At 39.6% G+C, this 24,116-nt stretch overlaps 2 protein-coding genes and 4 non-coding genes across 10 annotated transcripts; 1 reads left to right on the top strand and 5 right to left on the bottom strand.

Annotated features, from left to right (window-relative positions):
• Positions 1-339: 339 nt before the first annotated feature.
• On the top strand, positions 340-16,282 carry RFC4 (replication factor C subunit 4). 2 transcript variants are annotated; one of them, XM_047732509.1, is made up of 11 exons: positions 340-545; positions 2,877-3,016; positions 4,564-4,642; positions 8,893-8,972; positions 10,935-11,054; positions 13,169-13,312; positions 13,515-13,635; positions 14,271-14,396; positions 15,499-15,579; positions 15,655-15,771; positions 15,856-16,282. In XM_047732509.1, the coding sequence occupies exons 2-11, from the start codon at positions 2,889-2,891 to the stop codon at positions 15,949-15,951; spliced, it is 1,092 nt and encodes a 363-aa protein (XP_047588465.1). In that variant the 5' UTR covers positions 340-545; positions 2,877-2,888; the 3' UTR covers positions 15,952-16,282. The 2 variants fall into 2 exon arrangements, with proteins under 2 accessions (XP_047588465.1, XP_047588457.1); XM_047732501.1 differs by lacking the exon at positions 340-545 and adding an exon at positions 552-747.
• Positions 16,020-22,309, bottom strand: EIF4A2 (eukaryotic translation initiation factor 4A2). 4 transcript variants are annotated; one of them, XR_007127969.1, is made up of 12 exons: positions 22,187-22,275; positions 21,311-21,359; positions 21,093-21,225; positions 20,673-20,812; positions 19,722-19,890; positions 19,506-19,615; positions 19,146-19,289; positions 18,701-18,838; positions 18,376-18,465; positions 18,076-18,155; positions 17,526-17,636; positions 16,020-16,820 (listed from the first exon to the last, which is right to left on the bottom strand). XR_007127969.1 is itself a non-coding variant. In XM_047732477.1 (11 exons), exons 1-11 carry the CDS (start codon positions 22,213-22,215, stop codon positions 16,676-16,678), a joined length of 1,224 nt encoding a protein of 407 aa, XP_047588433.1. In that variant the 5' UTR covers positions 22,216-22,309; the 3' UTR covers positions 16,020-16,675. The 4 variants fall into 4 exon arrangements, 2 of the variants coding, with proteins under 2 accessions (XP_047588433.1, XP_047588428.1); XR_007127970.1 differs by having other exon boundaries at positions 16,676-16,820; positions 17,530-17,636; XM_047732477.1 differs by lacking the exon at positions 17,526-17,636 and having other exon boundaries at positions 21,311-21,356; positions 22,187-22,309.
• Positions 18,209-18,348, bottom strand: LOC125090041 (small nucleolar RNA SNORA4). Its single transcript, XR_007124156.1, has one exon. It is a non-coding gene; the product is annotated as a small nucleolar RNA SNORA4 (small nucleolar RNA).
• LOC125089992 (small nucleolar RNA SNORA63) lies at positions 18,530-18,661 on the bottom strand. The gene has a single exon (XR_007124123.1). It is a non-coding gene; the product is annotated as a small nucleolar RNA SNORA63 (small nucleolar RNA).
• LOC125090245 (small nucleolar RNA SNORA81) lies at positions 18,925-19,100 on the bottom strand. The gene has a single exon (XR_007124254.1). It is a non-coding gene; the product is annotated as a small nucleolar RNA SNORA81 (small nucleolar RNA).
• On the bottom strand, positions 20,914-20,982 carry LOC125090269 (small nucleolar RNA SNORD2). Its single transcript, XR_007124264.1, has one exon. It is a non-coding gene; the product is annotated as a small nucleolar RNA SNORD2 (small nucleolar RNA).
• Positions 22,310-24,116: the final 1,807 nt, after the last annotated feature.

Here is a 24,116-nt window from a genome sequence, read left to right as displayed (position 1 = left end):
CTCCTGGCGAGGGACCCACTCCACCTTCCCCATTCCCAGTCTTTCTTTGGGGGTGAAGGAGGTTGTTAGCCGAACTGTGTCGCCGAAGAAAATTTGGAAGACGCCCCACGGCTACCAATGAAGTTCGCCCTCCGAGGACAGCGGGACCGCAAGAGGAGCACGCCTCTCCCGCCCCCCACGTAGGGAGACAGCCGCAGGCCCTTCCCCGCCCACGTTCGCTGAGCACGCCGGGTCCGTCGTCCCGGCTGCTCCTCCGCGTCGGTCACGTTCAGAGCTCCCTTGTCCCGCGGCCTCCAGTCGGAGTGATGCACGAGACCAACTGGAACTTTATTTACCCCTCCTATGTCATTCTCGCTCTAGTCTAGGTGTCCCTAAAGCCCGTCTCACCTGTGCACAGAACACGGAGCTCGAGCCACCGGCTCCGCGCCCCGGAAGCGCACCCGACGGGCCGGAAGTGACGCGCTCCGTGCCCGCGTATTCCCGCCCTGCTCTTCGCCCGCTTCTCGGTGGCGGGAACTGGGGCGACCGTGCTCACGGCGGCGAATGTAAGTGTCTCCCGGTGTGGCGGCTCGGGGTTTCCTAGGCCCGAGAGTCTCACACTTGGGAACGGAGCTAAGACTTGGCGACCACCCCACCCTTTCTCTGTCCCTGAAGCCCTGGGGACGAGCCGGCGGCGTCCAATCACCGAAGATGAGAGACTGAAAGGCCCAGGCAGTGCCCGGGAGTACAGGGAGCTGGGGATAACAGGTGATCAGCCGGAGGAATTGTGAGGGTAGCCTTCGCTCTCCTCAACTCCTGCGCCCTCGATGCCCCTGCGGTGTCTCCCCACTCCGCACTCGTTCGCGAAAATGGTAGCTCTCTGCAGCATCTTTCAGAGCCCTGTTTGGGGCGGTAGTCCTCTTAAGTAATTACTGCATCCTGCGGCAGGGATGGGTGATCCAACTACGTTAAAAAGCTTGGCTGTTTACAGCTGTTAGCTATTCATTTATTGAGTATCCAAATCCAAGCACGAAAGTGTGTGTGCCCAGGGGTGTGCTTCGTGTGTGTGTGTGTGTGTGTGTGTGTGTTTTAAATAAAGTGGAGTCTAATTGACATACAAATAAGTTTCAGGTGTACAACAGTTATTAGACGTTTGTGAAATTATTTAGTATATGCCCTATGCTGTACATTATATTCTGTGACTTACTTATTTTATAACTGGAAGTTTGTACTTCTTCACTCCTTTCCTCCTTTTTGCCCCGTCGCTTCTGACAAGCACCAGTTTGTTCCATGTATCTATGAGTCTGGGTTTTTGTCCGCTTTGTTTTTTAGATTACACGTGTAAGTGAAACCATGCAGTGTTTGTCCTTCTGACTTGTCTATTTCATTAGTATAATACCTGCAAGGTCCATCCATGTTGCCACAAATGGCAAGATCTCATTTTTTTTATGGCTTTACATGTGTGTATCACATCGTTATCCATTCATCCATTGATGAAAACTTAGATTGTCTCCATAACTTGCCTTTTGTAGTGTTGCATTGAACATAGGGGTGCATATGTCTTTTTGAATTAATGATTTTAGGTTTGGTTTTGTTCTTTTTTTCTGGATAGATACCCAGTAGTGGAACTGCTGGATCATATGGTAACTCTTTTTAGTATTTTGAGGAAACACCATATTGAGGAAATTGTTTATCATAGTGTCTGCACCAATTTACATCCCCACCAACAGTGCATGAGGGCTTTCACAATTCTTTTATTTAACTTTTATTGATTTAATCTTTTATTAGATGTCTTACTGAATGCGCCCTACCTCCTTTTACAGCATGGGAAGCTGAGTCTTATAAATGGTAATTCAGTCACCAGATGATATGGAACATCTGTTGTGTACCAGTTACTGCTCGTGTCACTGGGGAAAGGCAGTGAAAAAAAATAGAATTGCCACAGATGCCGGGGATTTTCAGGGAAGCTCATGATACTTTTCTGTCCCTAAAACAGCCTTCTGCTGCCTGGAAGAAAGTTTACATGAGTGTTTTTTGTTGGTTTTGTTTTGTTTTGTTTTTTAATTTATTTGGCAGAGAGGGAGACAGCTAGAGAGGGAACACAAGCAGGGGGAATAGGACAGGCAGAAGCAGGCTACTCAGAGCAAGGAGCCAGATGCAGGGCTTAGATCTGGAACCCTGAGATCATGTCCTGAGCTGAAGGCAGACGCTTAAGGACTGAGCCACCCAGACGCCCCTGCATGAGTGTTAATAGTAGTTATCTTTTGGGTGAGATTTTGTATGCCTTTTTAAAACAACTCATACTTGTTCTCTTTGTTTTGAATTCTTCCATTGAGCATGTTACTAACAAAAGAGCTGTTTTCATTTTAACAGAACAATCCCCAGCCCAACCCTCCCCCAGAACATGTTCTGAAGGCAGTCATTGGCTCTATCAGTAAAACAGGCCCTTGAGTGGAGCTCTTGGTCCAGAAAAAGAAATGGAAGTTCTTATTTGTGGTCCCAGCACTCCTCATTCCTTAGTCCATTCCAGGGTCTGAGCTAGAGCTAGGCCCATGACTGGAATGGAAGAGACTGTAGAAGCCCACGGACAGTTTGGTCACTAATGACATCATATTTGTCAAAAAGTGTGGAACTCTTAAAAAATTTTCAGTCATAAGATTTATCTTTGATCTGTAACTCTCACAATAAATAGATTCTAAGTTCCTTAAGCACTTTGGCCTCTTTAATTGTCCCTGTAGCTCTCAGTACAAAACATTTAGAGGATGCTAGGTCATGAGGTGATGACCTTTATTTGGTAAGTAATTGTTGGAATATTTTGCGCAAGGTTAAGTGTGCTAGATGTGCTTTCTTGAATGATTTCAAAAGAACTTTTCCTTTTCTGTCTTGATTCTGGTCAGGGTGAAGTAACCATGCAGGCTTTTCTAAAAGGGACATCTGTTAGTACTAAACCACCGCTGAAGGATCGAGGAGTAGCTGCCACAGTTGGAAGCAGTGGAGAGAACAAGAAAACCAAACCTGTCCCATGGGTGGAAAAATAGTAAGAATGCTTGTATTTTTCTTGACATAGTTAATAAATTACTTCTCTAACCAGTTTTTAGTCACTTTTTTTGTTGCTGTTACTTAAGAGGAGGATGATTTACTTTGTTTAGATGTCCTTGGAAATCACCCCAAAATGTTAAGTCCTAAAATCTTGTAACTAAAAGTACCATCAAATGATCTAGCTTAATTATTTTAAAGATGAACAAAGGTCTTTCCTATAACTCAGGCTTTATGGATTAAGATATAGCAAGAGAAAACAGAATTTAGAATGTGGCCATAAGCTCTTGGTCAGGAGTTCAACGTAAGTCCAAATAATCTGTTACCTCTTTCATTACAGACGAGTGGAAATTGTTGAGTTTTGCTTATACATTTCTGTCAAAAACACTTGAAGTGGCTAATTAAATTTCAGTCAGCTAAGTGACAATATGACAAGTAGTTGTAACCCCTGGTGTTGCCTCAATTATTATCAGAAGTTTGTGGCTTATGTACAGGTCAAATAAGACCCTCATGTGTTTTGTCTGGCACCAAAAATGATTTTTAAAATACGAAATTTCACATAAAAATCTAGATTTTTAATTAAAAAAATAAATTATACAAAGGGAAAAAAAGTCTAGATTTTTCAGCTTCTCAAGACATTAGGCAGAACTAGATGCAGGTTCTCACTTGACAACAGTTAGATGGATCTGAGTACTGCTTCACATTCTGGGAAGGTCATATGTTCCTCAGTTTACCATAGTTCCTTCTGTTTTCTCTTGCCTTATACTCTGTCTTCTTTTACTCTTGTTTTCTCCCTGGCCCCTGCAGGTATTTGAATCTGAAACCCTAGTTTATAACTTACAGTGGTTTCCTTAGAAAACATTATCTGACCTAAAATTCCTACCTGGCTTTGACTTGATTGATTAGAAATGTATAAATCAAAGAAGAGCTTCTGGCTAGCTAAGTAAGCACAATACCTATCTTGGGATTAGGAGTGGAAATTTGTTCCAGCTTCTCTTAAAATCACCAGTTTAATGTTGTAAGATGAAAAATGTATGTTATTATTCTTCATCTTGGTTAAACTTGTTACTTAGTTAGCCCTCAATCAAGTCACTAGGTAGGCATTTTTTGTGCAGTTAGGTGATGGATGAAATTGATATTAATTAACTGTATTAACCAAAATAGTTGCCTATCCTGAGGTTATTAAATCATTCTTCCTTTTCAGCTTAAATGCATGATCTTGTCAAAATACAGTACTTTCTAGGCAAGTGTTCACTTTAAATTTTTCACCAGTTGACATCTGTGGTGCAATAAAATCTTTTTGCTTAATTTTTGTAAGTATTATAGATGCAAATTGCATTTATAAAGGGAAAAATGACTTCACTACTTCAGTATGTATTACCTTAAGGTAAATAAATATAAGTGGTGTTTCCACCTGCTTCCAGTTATGAAAGTTTCTCATTTTATTACCAATATATGAGAATTATCTTGATGATTTAGTAAAAGGAACACTTAAGACATTTCTGTGGCTACTATAATATGCTAAATAATCTCTGGGCTTTTTTCCAGTCGCCCAAAATGTGTGGATGAAGTTGCTTTCCAGGAAGAAGTGGTTGCAGTGCTGAAAAAGTCTTTAGAAGGAGCTGATGTGAGTGGCAGATGATGTTTCATATCATTGGGAGATTTAAGTTTTAATTTACTCATTCTTTTCCTTCCTTTGATAATCAAATGCCTGCCCCCCCCCTTAAATACTAGCTGTATATACAGTAGGCCTTTGATAACTATTTGTACAATGATAATGAGTTCAACAATTATTTACTGAAGAATTATTTACTTAGGGCATTGTTATGTTAAGTAGAGACCATTGAATAAGACATACAGGGTTTCTTTTCTCGTGATCTTTGATTTTTGGTGGGGAGAAGCAGAATACATGTGGAAGCCCAATAAATAAGAAAATAATAGATAATAATATGTGCTATAAAGAAGAGTCAGATTCTTTGAAAGTATAATTGCTCACCTAATGTTAGGATTTGGTTTGAACTACAATACAAAAAAATGAGTATTTAATTCTGGTTATAGCATTGTGTCTTCTGCTGTCCAAATGTGGCATTAAAAAAAAAAACTCTTGAATGACTTGCATTGTAGAAGAGTTAGAGACAAGATAACCCTTTCAGAAGAATTAGCAGCTTAAAATTGTATATGATGAATTGCTTTAAGAGCTCAATGAAGGGGAAAAGTTGAGATAAAAGTAAGGTGTGGTTTTTGCTTTATTCCCAAGGAAGATTTGCTTCCTTCCTTTCAACCTCACTACTTAGAGTTAGATTTAGAGGTTCTACTTAGAATTAGAGGTTCTTTGGGCTTTTGCTGCCATTATTCACTTCCTGGAATTACACTATAATAGTACATATTTTGAAAGAAGTAATATTTATTAAACTATTTAAAATCCTTTTTTGGGGTGCCTGGGCGGCTCAGTCCGTTAAATGGCTGCCTTCAGCTCGGGTCATGATCCCAGGGTCCTGGGATTGAGCCCTGCTTCGGGCTCCCTGCTCAGTGGAGAGCCTGCTTCTCCCTCTCTCTCTCTTCCTGCCACTCTGCCTACTTGTGCATGCTCGCTCGCTCTCTCTCTCTCTCTGTCAAATAAATAAAAATCTTATAAAAAAGTAAAATCTTTTTTGGGGGGCGCCTGGGTGGCTTGGTCAGTTAGGCAGCTGCCTTCAGCTCAGGTCATGATCCAAGGGTCCTGGGATCAAGCCCTGAATCAGACTCCCTGCTCAGCAGAGAGCCTGCTTCTCCCTCTCCTTCTGCCTGCCTCTCTGCCTACTTGTGATCTCTCTCTCTGTCAAATAAATAAATAAATCTTAAAAAATAAAATCTTTTTCTTTGCCAATTTTTGTTTTTATTTGATCCAAATATCTTTACATTTTAATTTTATAATATACAATTTAATTGTATAGTAATAATTACACAGATTACAGGACAAGATGTATTTTAATTGGTAGTATTCTGAACCCTTGAGGCAAATGTAGTGGGATTATGATCCTGTTCTTGACTATACCATCTATCTTACAAGGCCGAATTAAGAACTTTCTCTTTTAAAACACTTTCTTAATATGTTTCTTTTCAGACCTAGTTTTGTAAAACTTAAAGATGAACTAATTTTTTAAACTCTACAGAGTACAGAAAAATAATTTATTCTTTCATTTCCTTTAGTGTATGTGCTGCTGAAGCGAGCACTCTTTCATTTACATTAAAAGATTTTAAGGTAGAATTACAATAGATAATTTTCAGAAATCAATTTTAAGAACTAGTATTCCACATACAGTTCTTGAGTGTACCATATATATCACTGTTATATAATGTGAGCTTTAATAATTTTACCATGTTTTAAAGAATTTAAGTTACCATATGTGATAGTTATATGGATGAATTATTACAAATATTGAGGTATGCATGAATCAAAATAATAGTTAAAGACGAGGAAGCCTAGGAATTTTTTTTAATATAATTGGCATACCCAAACTGACTAGCCCAAAGCTACCAAAAGGAAGAAATAATAAAGATTAGAATGGAAATAAGTGAAATAGAGACTAAGAAGAAACAATAGAAAAGATCAGTGAAACCAAGAGCTGCTTCTTTGAGGGGCTTCTGGGTGGCTCAGTCTATTAAGCGTCTGCCTTCAGTTCAGATCATGACCCTAGGATCAAGCCCCACATCAGACTTCTGGCTCAGCAGAGAGCCTGCTTCTCCTTCTCCCCACCTCCCTGCTCATCCTCTTTCTCGCTCTCTTTCTCTCTCTCTCTCAAATAAATAAAATCTTAAAACAAAACCTAGATGGTTCTTTGAAAAGATAAAATTGATAGACCTTTAAAACCAGATTCATCAAGAAAAAGAGAGGACTCAAAATCAGAAATGAAGGAAGAGAAATAGCAAATGACACCACAGAAATACAAAGAATTATAAGAGAATATTATGGAAAAGTATATACCAACAAACTGGACAACCTAGAAGAAATGGATAAATTTCTAGAAACATACAATCTTCCAAAACTGAATCAGGAAGAAATAGGAAATTTGAATAGACTGATTATTAGTAATAAAATTGAATCGATAATCAAAAACTCCCAGCAGCCAAAAGCCAAGGACCAGGCGGCTTCACAGGTGAACTCAACTAAATATTTAAAGAAGAGTTAATACCTATTCTTCTCAAGCTATTCCAAAAAATAGAAGAGGAAGGAAAACTTCCAAATTTGTTCCATAAGGCCGTTACCCTGATACCAAAACCAGTCAAAAAGCTTAGGAGGTTCTTTGGTGTTTGTTTTTAAGTAGTGAAACTCCTAGCCTGTATCTTAAGCTGTATGCTATGTAACAGCATAATGTAATAGTCTTCAATTAATATATTTATCTGTATATTGGTTTATTTATTGGGCACATGTTGAGTACTACACAAGATGCTGAGAATACAATTGCGAATAGAACAAATAAGGTTCTTGACCATAAGCTTACCATCTAGCAAGGTAGACAGGTATTTTATAATTAAACCAAAACACTAAATAAAGAACAATAATTGCTAATTTATATAAATAAATAACTGCAAGTTGAATTAAGTGCAACAAAGACTGACAAGAGAGTAACAGAGGAGTTCCACGTTAGACTGGGGGTCAGGGAAGGCTTCTGACTTGTAATGCAGTAGAAGCTGGGGAAGCAGAAAAAAAGCAGTCAGACCCTAGCTCCTGGGGGACAGTATAGGCCACAAAGTGCTTAGCTGGAGTTCATTGTACATCGGAGCCCGGAAAGGTGAGCAGATTATGGATGTCCATAAGGACAGGTTGGTTTTTGTCTGTCTGGTTTGGTTTTTCTGGGTGGAGTGTGAAAGCAGTGAATAGTCTTAAGTAGCAAGCAGGGTGGCATCTAATTTGGGTGAGGAGTGGATGGGAAGCTCGGGGGTGAGGCGAGAATGGAAGCAAGTAAACTGCCGCCTAGTGTCCTATGCGCAGTGTTGCTTTATGTGAGAGGACATACTGAGGAGTACGGTTTTATGATAGCTTAGTAGAATTTGGTACATTCATCAGTCTGTACCACAGATTAGTTGCCTGCTTGATAGGAGCCAAGCTAGTGAGATTTGAGGTAGAAAAGAAGGTAATTAGTGATTTACTCTTACCCTTTCTTCCTGTAATTAATTCTCCCTGATAGATGTGGGCTTCCCTACAGGGTATATAATCATGGAATAGAGTCCTGCCAGGCACTTAGTAAACTCTTTTTTTTTTCCCCCTACTCTTGAAACATCAGCTCATCCAGAGCCCTGAGAAGTCGGTTTCATTCCTTTTCCCTCTGTATTAGCCAAGCTGAAGTTCTCCTTTGGTCTGTTTCCCCCTTGAAGCAATGGACATCTTTATAGAATAGAAAATCTTGCCCAATCCTGAGCAGATGGGTGGGATAGGGAACAGATAGAAGCATGAGATTCCCTTCAGAAAAAAAGGGGTTTCGAGGTGCCTGGCTGGCTTAGTCGGTGGAGCTTTGCACTCATGATCTCAGGGTTGTGAGTTCAAGCCCCACGATGGGTGTAGAGATTACTTAAAAATGAAACCTTTTAAAAGAAGAAAGACAGGTTTCTAATTTGTACTGAAAACTTCACCTAGGTATATTGGGTATAGGACAGTCAAATATTGCCTCAGCTTAAGATGTTAGACAGACATTTTGAGGGGGAAAGTATAGTATTATGTGAAAAAGCAGGATTCACAACTGCTAATAGTGTGATACGGGTTATATTAAGAAATATTTGTAATCAGATATGTGCCCTATTAGAGGAGTTGTTGCACTGTTCCATAGAGATTTTCAGTCATCACTTTCATCTGTTTGTACCAGAATACAATTTTTAAAAAATAAAACTTAACTTCTACAGCTCCCTAATCTCTTGTTTTATGGGCCACCTGGAACTGGAAAAACATCCACTATTTTGGCAGCAGCTAGAGAGCTTTTTGGGTAAGTTGAAATCTCTCTTTTTTTAAAAGACTTGACACCAAAAATCTCTGCTTCTTTAACTTCTTTAACTAAACTTCTTTAACTAAAAGTTTGTATTTGGTTTCTCTGTAAGGTGATTTTTTCTGTATTTTTTATTAATTCAGTGGGACCATTTCCAGTTCCTCCCCTCCAGTAAATAAGCTTGCTTACATCTTTTGTAATCTTCATTCTAGACCTTATTCAGATGTTTGAATGTACTACAACATAGGAAGCCTCATGATTTTTTTCATCACTTTAACTTTTTCAGTTTGATTTCGGACCCCAAAGGCCCTGTCTTTAGTCATGCCAATACTTTCATCACTCCCTGAATGGCTATGTTCACATTTGTATCTTTGTGTGATAGGATGTGCTGTATGTCATGCTAATGACCCCACACCACTCCTTCTAGAGTTCGTTCTTGCTCTGGCCTCTCCAGGCTCTGCCTCAAGTGGCTAGGCCAGCTCCTTGCCCTCAAGTATCTTGAGTGTTAGGAGAGTATGTAGTGGTTGATGCAGAATTCCAGGTACTCTGTGAGCCACTTTCTTAGATTCTTCTTCCAGGATTGACTGTCTTGCCTTACCAATGTAGAGGAGACTTTCATATATATGTATGTATGTATGTGTGTGTGTATGTGTATTTATATGATATATATCGGCCCAGATATATATCAGCCCAGGTATTACATCTCTAAAACATGCACCAATAGCAAAGTCTATCTTGATCACTTCTTGGCCTTTTGACTAAGATCAAGTGTACCAAAGACTATCTTGAATTTATCCAGAACTTTGGTATCAGGCATATGGTCAAAGGATACATCTGAAATCTTACATGTGAAAATAATCAGATGCCTCTGAAACCACCAAATATTTGCAGATAATTAGTTCTATTGAAATGTAAAGAAAGAAAAAAAGGGGAAAGTGCTGTGAACCTAATACTTTATTTTTTTGACAGCAATTTTTCTTTCTCAAGGAAATTATAAAAGAGCTTTTTTGATTATTCCACAGCTCAGAAACAACCTGAATCCGTTTTAGTAATGTAGTCATAATGAAACCCAAGTAGTTTGTTAATAGTTCTTTGAGAGAAGTTCGGTCCAAATTAGATAATTATTAAAATACCCTGTTAAAAATAATGTTTGTCCTTACAGAACTAAATTTAATTATGAATTCCACATTTCATAGTATATGTGGTTTTTAAAATGGAGAATATATGCACAGAGCTTTATGATTGTGCCCATAAAAAAATGCTTAGGAGGATAGCATGGTGTTTAGGAAAACTAAAGACAAAACTAAGTCCCAACTCTTGTTTTTTTAACTAAAAAATAAATCTGTGTATAGTAAAGTAGAGGGAAGTTTTAAAAACGAAGACTTGACAGGGTGTGCCAGTTATTTTAATTTTGATTTCTCAGCCTAATGGTGAGCTACTTTTAATAATTGTTTTTTAAAAACTCAAAAAAAAAAACCTGTTTATGTTTTAATCCAGTAATAGTCCTTATAGCAAGCTACCTAATGGAAACAATTGAAAATAGACTCTATTACAGCATTATTTAAAATTGTACCATATTTAAAACTATTTAAAATATCTAACAATAGAGTGTTAAATTAAGTAAATGATGGTACAGTCATAGGATAGAATGTCATATTGTTACTAAAATGGTAACTACAGTGGTTCTGATAATGTGGCAAGATGTTCATGATATAATCTTAAGTGGAAAATTGATTTAAAGTTTTATGAATTCATGATACCATCTACCTGTTTTTAAAACTTAATGGAAAAAAACCCTGCATGTCTGTACAAAATAAAAAACACAAAAGTGATTGCATGCCTTCCGTCTAGTGTTTACTAGGTAGTTTTAAATTACTACAGAATGCAGTTGTTAAAATGTGGTTCAAATCTCAGTTATTCATATGCTCTATTATTTTTCGTATTTGTTTCATTTTGACATAGGCCTGAACTTTTTCGATTAAGAGTTCTTGAATTAAATGCATCTGATGAACGTGGAATACAAGTAGTTAGAGAAAAGGTGAAGAATTTTGCTCAATTAACTGTGTCAGGAAGTCGTTCAGAGTAAGTAAAGCTCACTTTTCCTTCTTCATACCATGTCATTGCATTTGTTTAAAATACATGCTTCTGCCAAATGTCCAACTCTTTTTTTTTTTTTTTAAGATTTTATTTATTTATTTGACAGACAGAGATCACAAGTAGGTAGAGAAGCAGACAGAGATAGGGGGGAAACAGGCTCTCCACAGAGCAGAGAGCCCGATGTGGGGCTCAATCCCAGGACCCTGGGATCATGACGTGAGCCAAAGGCAGAGGCCTTAACCCACTGAGCCACCCAGGCACCCCTGTCCAACTCCTTTTTTATTTTGGAGCATATGGGTTTTTTTATTCTATTTTTTTTAGTAATCTCTACAAGCAACATGGGACTCAAACTTACAACCCCAAGATTAAGAATTTCATGCTCTACTGAGCCAGCCAGGCACCCCTTTATCTAAATTATTAAAACTCAGAAATGACCTTTCCATTATAATACCTAATTTTAAATTGTTTAGGTGTCAAGGGTTTTGAACTTACGTTTTTGTCTAAGGAGTATTTATTAATCAGATTTGGTAGTTCAGTGGTACACTGCTAGTAAAAAATCCTGATTTTTGTTATTGTGTTATAAAAAAAAGTTCTGTTAGATATCTTAAGCTTCAGTATATACTTCCTAATTAGGGTGACCATGTAAGTTATTGTACTAACTGGGACACTTTTAGATTAAAAGAGGAAGTATTATAATTTAAATAGGACTTCCCTGAGTTAAACAGAGATGTTCAGTCAGCTACTTATAATCCTTATGTGGCAAAGTTCTAAGATTAAATTTTTTTGGAACCTGGCATATATTTAAATTCTTATTGGAGCACACTTTAGAATTTGTAGAAGGTGAATGACTGATTTTTGATTATCTACCTTGGATTTACAATGCATATATATCCTATATTTGATAAGGGACTTCCATCAAGAGTATATAAAGAACTCATCCATTTTAATAATCAAGAGAAAATCCAATTTAAAAGGCAAAGGAATTGAGTAGACATTATACCAAAGAAGATACAGTGGTCCCCCTTTAGCTATGATTTTAGTCAGTTTCCATGGGTTCAGTTGCCTACACTCAGCTGAAGGCCAGAGCAAATGATTCACCTTCTGACATAATCATCAGGTCATTAATAGTAGACTAACATCACAGTGCCTGTGTCATACCTCACTTTGTCTCATCACAAGAAGGGGGGGGCGGTATAGTCCAATAAGATATTCTGAGAGACCGCAGTTGCATAACTTTTATTATACTATATTGTTAAAATTGTTGTTTCATTATTATTGTTGTTAATCTCTTGCTGTGCCTGAGTTATAAACTGAACTTTTTCATAGGTATGTGTGTAGAGGAAAAACATGGCCTATATATTTATATACTGTTCGATACCATCCAGGGCTTCAGGCATCTGCTGGGGTCTTGGAACACATTTCCTGTGGAATGTGTTCTATACAAAAGGCTCATAAAGCTCCATTAGCCATGGAGTAATGCAAATCAAAACCATGATGAGATACGACTTTATGCATACTAGGATGGCTCTTAGCAAAAAGACAACATCCTGGCAAGAATGTAGAGAAATTGGAACCCTTATACTTCACTGGTTGGAATGTAAAATGGTACAGACATTTTGAAAATAGTTTGGCAGGTCCTCTAAAAGTTAAACATAGCCTAGGTGTATACCCACAAGAAATGAAACCATAGGTCTACTCAAAACATGTTAAAAAATGTTCATTGCAGTGTTAGTCATAGTAGTCAAAACATGTAAACCACCCAACTATCCATCAACCTATGAATGAATGAATGAAATGTGGTATATCGCTTTGCCATATTATTTAGCAATGAAAAGGAATGAAGTAATGATATACTACCACATAGATGAACCTTGAAAGCCTGCTAAGTGAAAGAAGCCAATCACAAAATACAACTTATTAATCCATTTATATGCAGTGTGCAGAACAGGCAGATCTGTGGAAACATAATGTAGAGATCCATGATTGCCTACAGCTGGGAGAATTGGAAGGCGTGATGGGCATGGGGTTTCTTTTTGGGACAATGAGAGTGTTCTAAAATTAGATTTTGGTGAATTATAACTCTTGTTTCTCTGAATCAGTGGGAAGCCATGTCCTCCTTTTAAGATTGTGATTCTGGATGAGGCAGATTCTATGACCTCAGCTGCTCAGGCAGCTTTACGACGTACCATGGAGAAGGAGTCTAAAACCACGAGATTCTGTCTCATCTGTAACTATGTCAGTCGGTATGTATATTGCCTTAAAGATAGATGCTAGGCAGCCTTGTTTTGATAACCTTAATTAGGGAGAGGAAGAAATGGAAATAATGTTTCAAGACTATAGTAATTTCTCCTTCATCGAATCTTGATTTGTTGAAAAAAATGAGTTCATTGATAAAAATGGGGAAAATCTTTAGACACTGACTTTTTTTTCCTTAATATCTTACAGAATAATTGAACCTCTGACGTCTAGATGTTCTAAATTCCGATTCAAACCACTGTCAGATAAAATTCAGCAGCAGCGATTACTAGACATTGCTGATAAAGAACATGTCAAAATTAGCAATGAGGTAATTACTAATTACTACAAATATTATAATTATGATTCCTTTGAATTCATAATAGGTCCTGAAAGTATCACATGTGGTACTTTAATTTCTGATGGCTTCAGGCAAAGTTAAGCTAAAAGGGCAACATTTGGAATGTCTAGGAATTATAGGTTAAGCCTTATTAGTATTTCAGAGAGCCAGAACTAGGGCATACTTCATACACATAATGCAAATTCTCCAATAACAAATCTCTGCACAATGGTTGAGATTTTAGTGTCCTAGCTACTGTTTCCTTAAGGAGTGAATTTGGTGATGAAATTTTGGTACAGAAAGAGGATATGTAGGCCTTACTCATTTTAACAGAATTTTACCACAATTTGAATTGTCTTTGCTTTTTGTATTCCAGAAAATAGGATTAGAAATATGGAACATTTGTCTTTGCAAATTTCTTTTGAAGGCAAGAGATCTCTAGCCTTCCACTGGACTGATGCTGTCTCCATGAATTCTGCCATCATAGGACTGATTAACATTCCCTTAAAACTGAAAATAATTCTCCCACTAGCTCTAGGCTAAAACTGTGTTTTTCCACTTTTATTAAAGTCAAAAAGTCTAACTTGACCATCCATTGTAGGTTAAAAAAAGTTTTTTCTTTTCAGGGAATAGCTTATCTTGTTAAAGTGTCAGAAGGAGATTTAAGAAAAGCCATTACATTTCTTCAAAGCGCTACCCGATTAACAGGTGGAAAGGAGATCACAGAGAAGGTGATTACAGACATTGCTGGGGTAAGAGCACAAGATACTCTAAAATTTTGGGTTGGGCTTGGGACTTTTAGAAAATTTTCAACTAACAAAATGTATTCAGAATGCTGAAGTGCTGGTTTAATCAATTCAGGCAGCTTTAACAAAATACCATAGGCTGAGTGGCTTATAAGCAAATATCCCAGTTCTGGAGGCTGGGCAGTCCAAGATCACGATACCTGTATTGAGTATCTGGTGAGGAATAACTTCTTAGTACATAGATTCCTAGTTCAGACTCAACTGCATTCTTTCTGGCAGAAGATTTAAAGGGCACTAATCCCATTCATGGGGGTTCTGTTCTCCCGACCCAACCAACTTCCCAAAGTTCTCAGTAGGGATTTTTAACATGAATCTTGACGGCATTTAGTTTATAGCATGTGCCAAGTACGATGCTAGAAACAGTGTAATAAGGAAATAACCTGGAAGCATTGCAACACTTCAGGAATATGGCAGTTGAGATTTAATGGATATTCCTGTTCTTAGAAATCTGACCAAGGGTCATATATAAAGGGGCAGTATCCCATTTAGAGAAATCGCTTATGTCAGGGTTCAGCTCTACTACTAGTAGGATCCCTACTACTTTTTCAAGACTTAGTTCCTCAGGTATTTTTCATACCATCATGAAATTGATAGCATTAGTCCCCTTTACCTTCTGGGTATTATGGACTTTCTAAAAGCAATCTCATTAGTGGCATCTTTACTAGGAAAGGGGGCACTTCCCTTAATTCCCTTTTTAAGCTAGTAAACAGATGTTAGCCACTGCTAAGTAAGTTAGAACCACTTGGGTGCGAACCATCGGCTACAATTTTTAGCTGCTCACCCACTGACCAGATTAGCCATTCTTGTTCCATCATGGTCCCAAACTTGAAACTCATCAGAAGCAAAGAAAATTCTGTATATATCACAGAGACATTAATTTCTTAAAACCAAAATGCATCACTATTACATGATAGTGACTAGAGATGGTCTGAATCAGGATTAAAAGGTTACAGCTACCTGGAGAGCTTATTTCAATAGCTTCCTGGAGCTCATGACAGGAGCATGAGGCTCTTCCAAAGTTCTCATCATTTGCCTTCCCAAACTTTAGGTAATACCAGCAGAGACAATTGATGGAATATTTGCTGCGTGTCAGAGTGGCTCATTTGACAAACTAGAAGCTGTGGTAAAAGTCAGTCACTTTACTGGTTAACTTTGGGGAAGGGACAAAAAGTAAATGAGCATACCAAATTCAGCTCTCTTGCAGGACTTAATTGATGAGGGTCATGCAGCAACTCAGCTTGTAAATCAATTTCACGATGTGGTGGTAGAAAATGATAACCTTTCTGATAAACAGAAATCCATTATCACAGAAAAACTTGCCGTAAGTAGACACTTCTGTACATTTCAGCAAAATGTGTTAAAAACAACCCAGAGAGATTTTCCTAACTTTTTAATTTTCTTACAGGAAGTAGACAAATGCTTAGCAGATGGTGCTGATGAACATCTACAATTGATCAGCCTCTGTGCGACAGTGATGCAGCAGTTAACTCAGAATTGCTGAAGTGATCATTTTTGTAAGCTTTCAACTTTTAAAGTATGATCTGATAAAAATAAAATGACCAAAGCACCTTTAAAGTGAATATACAATTTATTTAACATTCAAACTTCATTAAGACATGTGCAATATGGCAATTTTACTGGGGGTTTAACCCTACCTAGGATATGATTGCTTGCTGGGGCTTAGCAACAGGGTCCAGCAACAGGGTCCAGTTCACACTTAGCACTAATTAAATACTTTATTGAATAAATACAATACCAAACAAAATGCATTCAAATGCTTTCTAAAAAAAAAAAAAAATTTTAAAGGCCTTTCTCTTCAGGCTAATGACAAACACAATAAAGGCAGATATGCTAGTTTAACATAATTGGCTGATTTTATACAGCACTTATATCTTTTAGTCCACAAGTATATTATTAAATGATAGAGAACATCTAATACAACCATTTCTACAGAACTAGGAAATAAATTTCTAAGAAAGAAAGATTTTACAGACCCCATCTTTTATACCCAACCCCAACAGTCTAACTCTAAAGAGGATAAAGCCAATGCTCTCCTCACAAGAGCTCACGACTAATGTCGCTTTGCTATCAAAATCTGTATTTCTGATCCGTTATGAGCATTGAGACAAGATTCAAATATTCCCAAAGAAAGAAGCACAATGCACGTTGTGACCGCCTATTCAGCAACAGCGAGCACTGCATTTAAAACTATCTCATCCCAGGAATTAAATAAGGTCAGCCACATTCATGGGCATTTCCTCCACTGTAGTATTGTAGAAAGTCTCAATGTCACGAAGAATCCTCTTGTCTTCTTCAGTAACAAAGTTTATAGCCACACCTTTCCTCCCAAATCGACCCCCTCTGCCAATTCTGTGTAAGAAAAAGAAATCAGAGCAGTTAGAATGTTACTCCTCACATATGGATGAACTATTGAACATGATGATCCACTTGTTAACCATCAGCTGCGGTTTACTTAGTAAGGGTTATAGTTCGTGCTTCTAATTGGAGCGTACTAGCTGCTAATCAATATCTAGAGAAAAAAATCTTCCTTTGCAGTTAGTGCCAAAAGGATTCAAGGCTTGTCTGGCTGCAAAATGAGATTTTTATCAGGTGTCTTGAGCATTACTTTTAAAGCAGATGACAGTATTGTGTTTGGGGTAGTGAAATTAAAGCCCATACCAAAGTGGGCCAGCCAAGAGCAGATGTCAGCCTGGGACAGATGTAAACACCAGGGATAAAACAAAAAGAACAGTTATGTAATCCATTTCGACGCACCTCTGGAACTGTAAACTGTAAATACAAATGCTGCAAGGTTAACTATTGTCTAAAACTTACTTTTTCCAGTGGGAAAACAAGTATTTGGTATGGTAACCCAAACTTATCACTGCTTTTTTGCTCAGTTTCACACGTTGTAACTCAAAATTACTCAAAACGTGTTTACCTCCAAAACCGCTTTCTACCTTCCTGATAGAAACCAGACAACACAAACCACCTAACATACATACAAAAATGCCTTGGCTGGAGCAACTTAAAAATATAAAATAATCATGACAAAAGAAAAACAAATATAAATACCGACTCGCTCTTTATTCAAACAGTGTGCTGTTTCGCTTATGATTCCACGTCCTAAATTACGTCAACGCCGTTTCTGAGCGCCATCTCGTCATCAACTGCTGCTATCGACTCCTGTATTTTTTAAAAAGTCTTTTTTTACATCATATAACAAAGTACAGTTCAATTTACTTAGGGATAAAGCCACTATAACTAAACCAGGGACTGCTCAAATTGCTACCAGACAACACCAAGAAAATCCCAACTACAGAGGAATCACCAAGAAAGCACATGGACACCAGAACTTCACTAAAAAGTCAAAAGTAAGCTAAGACCAACAGATCTAAGCAACCTGATCTGTATGTAGTTAAGTCCACAATTTGGGTAACATTTACGAGTGTTTTCCCACTGCAGATGACCAATCTTCCCAAATATCATTTTAGGTCTACCTTACCTAGTTAAATCTTTTTGCTTCCCTGATACGAAGTTACCTTTCAAACAAATCAGTCCATAGAAAAACCACACATGAATTCATTTTACCAATATAGTAACAGCCAAAATGCCACCTACTCACCTGTGAATATAGTTTTCACGATTGGTAGGTAGATCATAGTTTATAACCAATGACACTTGTTGTACATCAATCCCACGAGCCTGAAACACAATGGTATGGTGTTCAAGTTCTAATTTAAACTAGATAGCTATGTAATGTAGGCCACAAAATAGTAGTGAACTATATTTAGTAGTATAGCCCACTGTGGAGTGTGGTCTTTTCTTTACTCTCCCAAAGAGCCCAAGCTGGTAAAGGTTATCAAAAAACCTTCCCCCCAAAACAAACTTTTGGTAGGCTGAAAAGAGTAGTTAAGAGACTTACCAACAAATCAGTAGTGATCAAAACACGGCTTGACCCTGATCTGAATTCCCTCATGATAACATCTCTTTCCTTCTGGTCCATGTCACCATGCTGCAAATGAACAAACCTTAAATCAAGAATCACCAGCCAAATCAACTATTTGATTTTTACGGACATGTATGAAACCAAGCGTCCCTGGCTGCTACAGAGGTACAGCAGACAGGTATAGTTAAGAAACAACTTTATTTTGAGCAGGGGGAACGACAACACAGCACTTAACAGCTATATTGTAGTCTATATCCTGCTTTAATGAAAATACAATTATCACTACCAGAACACCTCTTACCAGAGCAGAAACTGTGAAGTCCCTGGCATGCATTTTCTCAGTGAGCCAGTCCACCTTGCGCCTTGTATTGAGAAAAATAACAGCCTGAGTAATCGTCAGTGTCTCGTACAAGTCACAAAGAGTATCCAACTTCCATTCCTACAATTTTTCAAAGTTAACAGTTATTAAAATCTAGCTTCCAACCCATGTAAATTAGAAATTCATTCTGTTAGGCCTATCCCAAGACATATTGCACCAAATCTTAAGACTAAGGACACTGGACATTAAGAAAGAGGTCCACCCCAGTCTTTACAATCTAGTGCAGTTACTTTTCTTCTTGTGTGTACTCTGCTAGCATTATTACAAAAACTAAGGCAATCCTAGTTTCTGCAATTTTAGCACAGTGCTTATACAAGAAGGTTAAAGAATAAACTACAGGTTAATGTTTAGTAATTAGATAAATTACCTCTCTTTCAACATTAATGTAAAACTGTTTGATTCCTTCAAGGGTCAATTCTTCCTTTTTCACCAGAATTCGAATTGGATCTCTCATAAATTTTTTGGTCACTTCCAATACATCAGTTGGCATTGTGGCAGAAAGCAACACAACCTTTAAAAAAACAATGATTATATTGTCACACAAAGAGCACAACTTTAAAATACACTGTTTGAGACCCAGTGTTTTTGCCTTGCTATGAAATCATGTAGTTATTATGCACCAACTGCTTTAAGCAGGGGGAGGAAAAATACATCAGGTGTACTATATGTAACCTGCATTAAACCTAAGCCCCAACCTACTATAGGACAGAGTAAAATTAAAGCTCACCTGAATACTTGTATTTAATTTTTGGAAAATCTCATAGATTTGATCCTTAAACCCTCGGCTCAACATTTCATCTGCTTCATCCAAAACAAACATTTTGATCCATTTTGGAGCTGACAAAGAAAGCCATACATACTATCAGCTCTAGATGCGCAGGGACACTAAGTTTCCAATTTCTAGTAATACAAACAAATCATACTCTCAATGAACAATACTTACAAAGATATCTTCTGTTTAACATATCAAATACTCTCCCTGGTGTACCAACAACAATGTGTGGTGCTTCAGCCTGCAGTTTTTGCATTTCATTCCGAACATTGGTTCCACCAATGCAGGCATGACAAGTTGCTCCCATATAGTCGCCAAGGGCCAAAATTACCTTTTGGATCTAAAAGCCAAAACCCTTAATTATTATCCAGGAGAATTAGAGGCTGTGACTAAACTTCCAAAGCATAATGGCAAATATCTGGTCTGCAAATAGCTTCTATGCATGCACGATATTTAACTGCTTCCAAGCTTAAAATACAGACTGATCTAACTGCTTCAATTCCCTTATCGTGTCTCTTCCTTGTGCCTTGTCAAACTAGAGATCCTGTTGCCCCAGATACCAGCTAGGTTAACTGATTTTAGTTAAATCATTTCCTACACTGCTTTTCATTGTGTAGGAAGGTAGGTGTAGGTAGTGGAACTCTGCAATTACATCTAAGACAACTTGATACTTTAGTTTTTCCCGAAGTACTGGACCTGATGTCCTCTTGACCTTAAAACCTAGTTTTATTAGCAAGGTTTTACTTCAAAGCCAATATAGCAGTGAGCTTTGAAAACATAGCATGCAACAGATGCATCACAAACTACTGAGACAGTCAAATGATAACATGTCACTGCAGTTTTCATGTTGCACAACTGCATTCAAACTTAAAAATGGGAACAGATCTAGTCCACCCTGAAAAGCTTTGGTTTCTCAAATCTGTCACACAACCCTGCAAACCATACCTGCACACCCAGTTCCTATTTTTAACTTTCGACAAAAACTCCCTGCATGCATGGACATTTAAAAGGAGGGCTCCTACTGACAGGACCAATTTATACTAAGTTTTAAATTCTTCACAGTTGTGAAACCTGAAACCTATGCAACACGCAAGCAGTTTTTTTGAACTACACTATCAATACCTGTTGAGCCAGTTCTCTGGTGGGGGCCAATACTAGTGCTTGGGTCTCCTTGAACTCAATCTCCAACTGTTGCAGGATGGAAATAGCAAATGTGGCTGTCTTGCCAGTACCTGACTGAGCTTGAGCAATCACATCATACCCTAAAAAAAGTAGGATACATATTTACCGATCCCACATCAAACCGCCACTTCTAGTTCACACCATGTATTCCGTTTGGAACATTAATTATGCCCAAATAATCAAGTGATCAGCAATGAGTATTCTCTTCATTTCAGGTCAGTCCCGAAAGATGATTGCCATCATTTCACTTTAAGGAATACAAACAGGTGCTAGTCCCCCAGAAGTTATTTTCCCTTTTATGGTCTAAGTCTATGTAGAACAGTTAATTCATTTTTAGAAAGTACTGACTAGTTCTTTTACCTTTAATACAAGGAATAATAGCTCTCTGTTGAATAGCTGAAGGCTTCTCAAAACCATAAGCATAGATGCCCCGAAGAAGAGACTCCTTTAAATTCATATCGTCAAAGTTATCAACAATCTCATTCCAGTTGCTCTGCAAATTACATATAAAAAAGACTGAATAAATGGGATGAACGAGCTCACCTTTCCAACGTTTCAAAATCAACACACATTCTTACCTCGATGACACCATCGGGGTCCATTCCCTCTGGGCCTCCATGTTCTCTGCTGACAAGAATACTGCAGTTAGAGAACATCCCTTTCCCCAGCCATCTTAATTAACTACACAGGAGGGGAGAGCCCTATTATAAGCCGGTCTCATCAGGCCACCCTCCCCTGCACGTGCACACCCCAAGGCAGTAAAGGAAGCTGGCGGCGCAGGGCACATAATGTCCCCTGCGCGCTCGCCCGGAAGGCCGGCAACGGGGGACGCCCAGGAAAGGCCCCACGGACGCCGGCCCTCCCCCACCCCAGGCCCGAGCGCCAGGCTCTCCCTTCTCGGCGGCAGACCTTCTCGCGAGAGCTCCACGCGCTGAGCTCCGCCCCTTACACTGCGCAAGCCGGGGTGATTGACGCGGGCCGAGGCCTGGCGAGAGCTATGCCAACGGTTCGCAGGGATCCCGTTGCCGGCGCGGTCCCTTCCGCCTTGGGGCCTTGGCGAGCGGGCGTCGCTGTCACCCTCCCCCCTTGCCCCACCTAAAGTCGAGCACTGAAACTCGCGCCTTCCGCCGCCAATAAAGCTTCGGGCCCCGTTACACTGTCGACTGCGGACTGCGCCACCGCTTTAATTAAACGTGCTCCGTACGGGCAGGGGAAAGGGCCAGGATTTCAAAGCGTCTTCGGGGGGAAAAAAAAGACACCCTCCAACCACCCCGTTTTTCTACCCTAGTCTCCCCGCAATCCAGGCCCTACCCATCATGGAAGCTTCTCGAAGGGCAGAGGGGTGCTAAACGCCTATGAACCCAGCGCTCCCTGCCTCCACGCCGTCCACTACCATCTCCGCTGCTGTCAGATGACCTTCACCACAAATTAGCACCGCCGAGAAGGCGCCATACCTGTTATAATCCGCGGAGCCACCAGACATGATCCGAAGAACCACTCAGCGCCCGACTGGAAAGACAGCGGTACCGCGCCACCCGTTTTTTATAGGCTCGCGGCCGGAACCCGTTTTCTGCGGAGGAATTTTCTCGTCGCTCTTCGGCCATCCACCAAATTGTGATCCTGGGGTCCTTACCTCAGAAGATATCCTAAACGGGTGGGTGGGAAAAAATCCAAATTTGGTGATTTCTCGATCTTACAGGGCCGCTGGAAATCCCAGGGTCTTGGGGGAAGGTTGGGACTCTTTGCCTTGCGGCGGAAGAATATTGCAGCAAGTGGTGGCCAAACCGCGCTCCCCGCCCGCCCCGCTCCTACGGGGTTTCCGCGTCCCTGAAGCAGAGGCGGTCGGGGGAACCGAGCGGGACCGGGAGGCGGAAACCTGGGGCGGCTGCGTGTTGGGCGGCCGGCGTTTCCCCGCGAGTCCGTGGGGCCGAGCTTGCCGTCCGCCTCCGGCGCTCGGGGCCGCGGCGGAGACCCGGCCGCGCTCTGCACTGGGGAGAAGAAATGGGGTTGTTCCTCCGGCTCCCACCGCTGTTTAATTGGACGGTAAAGGGCTGCCTGCCCTTTAGCTGAGCGTTTAACATCTCTTCACATCTTAAAAGTGTGAAACTCCCTGCTAGAGAAAATGTCGGCCACCCAGCACGTCCCAGAAAATCCGGCGTACCGTAGTACATTGTGCCCAGCGAGGAAAAACCGTGCAGTGTCCTTTGCAAATTGTCTCTGGAGTAACCATCTCTGTTCTCCCTATGCTGCCTCTGGTCTTCCCTCGTTCTCTTTTTAAAATAAAACTAATAATTTTTGCGTGTGGGGAATGCCCGATAAAATCATTGTGAACTTTTGCAAAGGGTTAACAGCTAAGGAGTGATTTTCCTTGTAACGCAGGAATTTAAATGGACGCTTCCGGCAGATAGCTCCATGCCCCTTTGGGACTAGATAGATTGTGATTCTGATCTATACTACTCATTATTTTCCAAAAGGCTTTGAACTTTAATTGCTTAATACCTAATGCATGTTGGTTTAATGGAAATTGAGAGCAATACCACCCTTGCCGCTTAAATAAAATTAAACGATTCTTTAAGACCCAGAGGTTTTCAACTGTAGCCCTGACCCAGGCCTGGGTTAGGCCCAATGCATTTAGTCACTTAACTTGAAAACACTACCCACACTGCAAGATATTACCAGGGAAGCATTTTCTCATTAATTCAGACGGCCACCTAAGGGCTGCTAACTGGAAAAGTTGATATAATTTTCTGTATCTGTATATGATAGTTGATTCTAAATACATGTTTTTTCAAAAAATTATTATTGTGCCAGGAACTCTGACGTAAACTGACACCAAGATGACAAAGTAGACATGGGTCTCAGTTTAGGGATACTGCTCCTTATCCATCTCCCTATAATAATGTTCAAATTCAGATATAACACCAGATATTTTCTGAGAATGGAGGTCAAAGATCTTTATTGTCTCATCTAAAACCTACTAAAACCCTTCTGGGGTCTGAGAAACCAAACGAAATACTAAATCAGAAAAATGACCAACCATTTAGTCTCACTGGAGTCTTTAGGGTGAAACCAATCAATCACAGGGTGAAATCAATCAACAATTAACACCTATTGTTGACTGTTTTCTTTAGCTTTAGTACTACTGTTACAGACTATGGAGGATTTCCAGACTCTCTTAAAAGGAAATAAACAAGGGCTAAATTCTTGTTTAGGTCACAGTTGCTGAAGGGGTTTCAAGGTTTAAAAAAAGCTTCCTGGGGCGCCTGGGTGGCTAAGTTGGTTAGACTGCCTTCTGCTCAGGTGGTGATCCCAGAGTCTTGGGATCAAGTCCCCCCTCATCAGGCTCCCAGCTCCATAGGGAGTCTGCTTCTCTCTCTGACCTCC

This window comes from Lutra lutra, chromosome 1 (genome assembly GCF_902655055.1).
Source record: "Lutra lutra chromosome 1, mLutLut1.2, whole genome shotgun sequence".
NCBI lineage: Eukaryota > Metazoa > Chordata > Mammalia > Carnivora > Mustelidae > Lutra > Lutra lutra.
This window is presented reverse-complemented; position numbering and strand designations above follow the sequence as displayed.